The sequence below is a fragment of the Oncorhynchus keta genome, unplaced genomic scaffold (genome assembly GCF_023373465.1).
Source record: "Oncorhynchus keta strain PuntledgeMale-10-30-2019 unplaced genomic scaffold, Oket_V2 Un_contig_2290_pilon_pilon, whole genome shotgun sequence".
NCBI classification, from domain to species: domain Eukaryota; kingdom Metazoa; phylum Chordata; class Actinopteri; order Salmoniformes; family Salmonidae; genus Oncorhynchus; species Oncorhynchus keta.
The window spans coordinates 414,510-420,509 of NW_026283111.1; the positions used below are offsets into that span (position 1 = coordinate 414,510).

The window sequence follows — 6,000 nt, forward strand, 5'->3', positions numbered from 1 at the left end:
CGTCAGAATGGACCAAACATGTCGGCCATCTTACCTAGGTCCGGTCCTGAACATGGTGCAGTCTCTTATCTGTTCTAGATCTGCGGTTCTCTCTCTCTCTCTCTCTCTCTCTACCCTCTCAGGCTGCTGGACCCAGCCAACACCATGCAGTTTGATGACTTTAAGAAGTGTTACGGGGAGATCCTCCATCGATGGGGTCTGAAGGACAAGAGAGCCGAGGTCCTCAAGTTTACATCCTGTCCTCCTGAACCGCACAAAGGCATCGGTGAGTCTCCTAGATAGATGGTATACCAGGGTGAGTCTCCTAGATAGATGGTGAGTCTCCTAGATAGATGGTATCCCAGGGTGAGTCTCCTAGATAGATGGTATACCAGGGTGAGTCTCCTAGATAGATGGTATCCCAGGGTGAGTCTCCTAGATAGATGGTATCCCAGGGTGAGTCTCCTAGATAGATGGTATCCCAGGGTGAGTCTCCTAGATAGATGGTATACCAGGGTGAGTCTCCTAGATAGATGGTGAGTCTCCTAGATAGATGGTCTCCCAGGGTGAGTCTCCTAGATGATGGTGAGTCTCCTACATAGATGGTCTCCCAGGGTGAGTCTCCTAGATAGATGGTGAGTCTCCTAGATAGATGGTATACCAGGGTGAGTCTCCTAGATAGATGGTATACCAGGGTGAGTCTCCTAGATAGATGGTGAGTCTCCTAGATAGATGGTATCCCAGGGTGAGTCTCCTAGATAGATGGTGAGTCTCCTAGATAGATGGTATACCAGGGTGAGTCTCCTAGATAGATGGTATACCAGGGTGAGTCTCCTAGATAGATGGTGAGTCTCCTAGATAGATGGTATACCAGGGTGAGTCTCCTAGATAGATGGTATACCAGGGTGAGTCTCCTAGATAGATGGTATACCAGGGTGAGTCTCCTAGATAGATGGTATACCAGGGTGAGTCTCCTAGATAGATGGTATACCAGGGTGAGTCTCCTAGATAGATGGTATACCAGGGTGAGTCTCCTAGATAGATGGTATACCAGGGTGAGTCTCCTAGATAGATGGTATACCAGGGTGAGTCTCCTAGATAGATGGTATACCAGGGTGAGTCTCCTAGATAGATGGTATACCAGGGTGAGTCTCCTAGATAGATGGTATCCCAGGGTGAGTCTCCTAGATAGATGGTATCCCAGGGTGAGTCTCCTAGATAGATGGTATACCAGGGTGAGTCTCCTAGATAGATGGTATACCAGGGTGAGTCTCCTAGATAGATGGTGAGTCTCCTAGATAGATGGTATCCCAGGGTGAGTCTCCTAGATAGATGGTGAGTCTCCTAGATAGATGGTATACCAGGGTGAGTCTCCTAGATAGATGGTATACCAGGGTGAGTCTCCTAGATAGATGGTATACCAGGGTGAGTCTCCTAGATAGATGGTATACCAGGGTGAGTCTCCTAGATAGATGGTGAGTCTCCTAGATAGATGGTATCCCAGGGTGAGTCTCCTAGATAGATGGTATACCAGGGTGAGTCTCCTAGATAGATGGTATACCAGGGTGAGTCTCCTAGATAGATGGTATACCAGGGTGAGTCTCCTAGATAGATGGTATCCCAGGGTGAGTCTCCTAGATAGATGGTATCCCAGGGTGAGTCTCCTAGATAGATGGTATACCAGGGTGAGTCTCCTAGATAGATGGTATCCCAGGGTGAGTCTCCTAGATAGATGGTATACCAGGGTGAGTCTCCTAGATAGATGGTGAGTCTCCTAGATAGATGGTATACCAGGGTGAGTCTCCTAGATAGATGGTATACCAGGGTGAGTCTCCTAGATAGATGGTGAGTCTCCTAGATAGATGGTATACCAGGGTGAGTCTCCTAGATAGATGGTGAGTCTCCTAGATAGATGGTATACCAGGGTGAGTCTCCTAGATAGATGGTATACCAGGGTGAGTCTCCTAGATAGATGGTGAGTCTCCTAGATAGATGGTATCCCAGGGTGAGTCTCCTAGATAGATGGTGAGTCTCCTAGATAGATGGTATACCAGGGTGAGTCTCCTAGATAGATGGTATACCAGGGTGAGTCTCCTAGATAGATGGTGAGTCTCCTAGATAGATGGTATACCAGGGTGAGTCTCCTAGATAGATGGTATACCAGGGTGAGTCTCCTAGATAGATGGTATACCAGTGTGAGTCTCCTAGATAGATGGTGAGTCTCCTAGATAGATGGTATACCAGGGTGAGTCTCCTAGATAGATGGTATCCCAGGGTGAGTCTCCAAGATAGATGGTATTATTACTGACTCCATTTGGTTCCTCTCTCCCATCCACCCCCTCTCCTCCTCCTCCCTCTTCTCTCCTTCACTGCCACCTCCTCTCCCCTTTCCTCCCCTCTCCTCCTCCCCCCTCTCTCCATCCACCCCTCTCCTCTTCCTCCTCCTCTCTCCATCCACCCCCTCTCCTCCTCCTCCCTCCCCTCTCCTCCTCCCCCCTCTCTCCATCCACCCCCTCTCCTCTTCCTCCCTCCTCTCTCCATCCACCCCCTCTCCTCCTCCTCCCTCTTCTCTCCTTCACCACCACCTCCTCTCCCCTTTCCTCCCCTCTCCTCCTCCCCCCTCTCTCCATCCACCCCCTCTCCCCTTTCCTCCCCTCTCCACCACCTCCACCTCCTCTCCCCTTTCCTCCCCTCTCCTCCTCCCCCCTCTCTCCATCCACCCCCTCTCCCCTTTCCTCCCCTCTCCACCACCACCACCTCCTCTCCCCTTTCCTCCCCTCTCCTCCTCCCCCCTCTCTCCATCCACCCCCTCTCCACCACCACCACCTCCTCTCTCCTCCTCCCCCCTCTCTCCACCACCTCCTCTCCCCTTTCCTCCCCTCTCCTTCTTCTCCTCCTCTCTCCCCCTCTCTCTTCAGAGTTTGGTGTGTACTGCTGCCATTGTCGAAGCCAGGTGCGGGGGACTCAGTGTGCTGTGTGTAAGCGCTTCACCTTCCAGTGTGCCATCTGTCACGTGGCTGTCCGAGGCTCCTCTAACTTCTGTCTGAGTTGTGGTCACGGGGGGCACACCTCCCACATGATGGAGTGGTTCAGAACACAGGACGAATGTCCCACAGGCTGCGGCTGCCACTGTCTGCTACAGAGCACCTTCTGAGAGAGACGCTGGGACACAGACTGATGCAGACTCACACACACACACACACACACACACACACACACACACACACACACACACACACACACACACACACACACACACACACACACACACACACACACACACACACACATATACTCATACACACACACACACATATACTCATACACACACACACACATATACTCATACACACACACACACATATACTCACTCACACACACACACATATACTCACACACACACACACACACACACACACACACACACACACACACACACACACACACACACATATATATATATATACACACACACACACACACACACACACACACACACACACACACACACACACACACACACACACACACACACACACACACACACACACACACACACACACACACACACACACACACAGCAGTCCATTCATTTAGTCCTGTGGTCTGGTTGTATAATGAGATGAGGTAGAGGTTGTTATGAAGGCCTTAATAGACAATAAACATCTGATTGAATATTTGAATACAAACTGTTGTGTGTCTGAAACTCTTTGCTGTCACTTAGCAACAAATGAAAGGTCAACCACAGTAACTGCGACCTGACCAAGATCTAGCTGGCCGGGCCACAGGAGGTGTTTCCTCCGACACGTTGCGGCTGGCTTCCGGGTTGGATGCCCGCGTCTTTACTATTATTTACTACTATTACTAAGACAGTAGATCTAGCTGGTCTGTCATATTATAATAGAGACATTATATTGAGCTGGTTTGTCATAATATAATAGAGACAGTAGATCTAGCTGGTCTGTCATAATATAATAGAGGCAGTAGATCTAGCTAGTCTGTCATAATATAATAGAGACAGTAGATCTAGCTGGTCTGTCATATTATAATAGAGGCAGTAGATCTAGCTGGTCTGTCATAATATAATAGAGACAGTAGATCTAGCTGGTCTGTCATAATATAATAGAGACCGTAGATCTAGCTGTTCTGTCATAATATAATAGAGACAGTAGATCTAGCTGGTCTGTCATAATATAATAGAGACCGTAGATCTAGCTGGTCTGTCATAATATAATGGAGACAGTAGATCTAGCTGGTCTGTCATATTATAATAGAGGCAGTAGATCTAGCTGGTCTGTCATAATATAATAGAGACAGTAGATCTAGCTGGTCTGTCATAATATAATTGAGGCAGTAGATCTAGCTGGTCTGTCATATTATAATAGAGACAGTAGATCTAGCTGGTCTGCCATAATATAATAGAGACCGTAGATCTAGCTGGTCTGTCATAATATAATAGAGACAGTAGATCTAGCTGATCTGTCATAATATAATAGAGACAGTAGATCTAGCTGGTCTGTCATATTATAATAGAGGCAGTAGATCTAGCTGGTCTGTCATATTATAATAGAGACCGTAGATCTAGCTGGTCTGTCATAATATAATAGAGACAGTAGATCTAGCTGGTCTGTCATAATATAATAGAGACCGTAGATCTAGCTGGTCTGTCATAATATAATAGAGACAGTAGATCTAGCTGGTCTGTCATATTATAATAGAGGCAGTAGATCTAGCTGGTCTGTCATATTATAATAGAGGCAGTAGATCTAGCTGGTCTGTCATATTATAATAGAGGCAGTAGATCTAGCTGGTCTGTCATATTATAATAGAGACAGTAGATCTAGCTGGTCTGTCATAATATAATAGAGACCGTAGATCTAGCTGGTCTGTCATAATATAATAGAGACAGTAGATCTAGCTGGTCTGTCATATTATAATAGAGACCGTAGATCTAGCTGGTCTGTCATAATATAATAGAGACAGTAGATCTAGCTGGTCTGTCATAATATAATAGAGACAGTAGATCTAGCTGGTCTGTCATAATATAATAGAGACAGTAGATCTAGCTGGTCTGTCATATTATAATAGAGGCAGTAGATCTAGCTGGTCTGTCATATTATAATAGAGGCAGTAGATCTAGCTGGTCTGTCATATTATAATAGAGGCAGTAGATCTAGCTGGTCTGTCATATTATAATAGAGGCAGTAGATCTAGCTGGTCTGTCATATTATAATAGAGACAGTAGATCTAGCTGGTCTGTCATAATATAATAGAGACAGTAGATCTAGCTGGTCTGTCATATTATAATAGAGACCGTAGATCTAGCTGGTCTGTCATAATATAATAGAGACAGTAGATCTAGCTGGTCTGTCATATTATAATAGAGGCAGTAGATCTAGCTGGTCTGTCATAATATAATAGAGACAGTAGATCCAGCTGGTCTGTCATAATATAATGAGGCAGTATATCTAGCTGGTCTGTCATAATACAATAGAGACAGTAGATCTAGCTGGTCTGTCATAATATAATAGAGACAGCAGATCTAGCTGGTCTGTAATAATATAAAAGAGGCAGTAGATCTAGCTGGTCTGTCATTATATAAAAAAGGCAGTAGATCTAGCTGGTCTGCCATAATGTAATTGAGACAGTAGATCTAGCTGGTCTGTCATAATATAAAAAAGGCAGTAGATCTAGCTGGTCTGTTATATTATAATAGAGGCAGTAGATCTAGCTGTTCTGTCATATTATAATAGAGACAGTAGATCTAGCTGGTCTGTTATATTATAATAGAGGCAGTAGATCTAGCTGGTCTGTTATATTATAATAGAGGCAGTAGATCTAGCTGGTCTGTCATATTATAATAGAGACAGTAGATCTAGCTGGTCTGTCATAATATAATAGAGACAGTAGATCTAGCTGGTCTGTCATATTATAATAGAGGCAGTAGATCTAGCTGGTCTGTCATAATATAATAGAGACAGTAGATCTAGCTGGTCTGTCATAATATAATTGAGGCAGTAG

The 6,000-nt window shown here is 45.3% G+C and overlaps 1 protein-coding gene across 1 annotated transcript in view; it reads left to right on the top strand.

Moving 5' to 3' along the window:
* Positions 1 to 3,666, top strand: part of wdr59 (WD repeat domain 59) — a 105,332-nt gene extending 101,666 nt beyond the window's left edge. The window contains exons 27-28 of the mRNA XM_052505208.1: positions 123 to 265; positions 2,898 to 3,666. Of these exons, the coding sequence (XP_052361168.1) occupies positions 123 to 265; positions 2,898 to 3,133 (379 nt within the window). The 3' untranslated portion in view covers positions 3,134 to 3,666. The remainder of the gene's footprint in view (positions 1 to 122; positions 266 to 2,897) is intronic.
* The last annotated feature ends 2,334 nt before the right edge of the window (positions 3,667 to 6,000 follow it).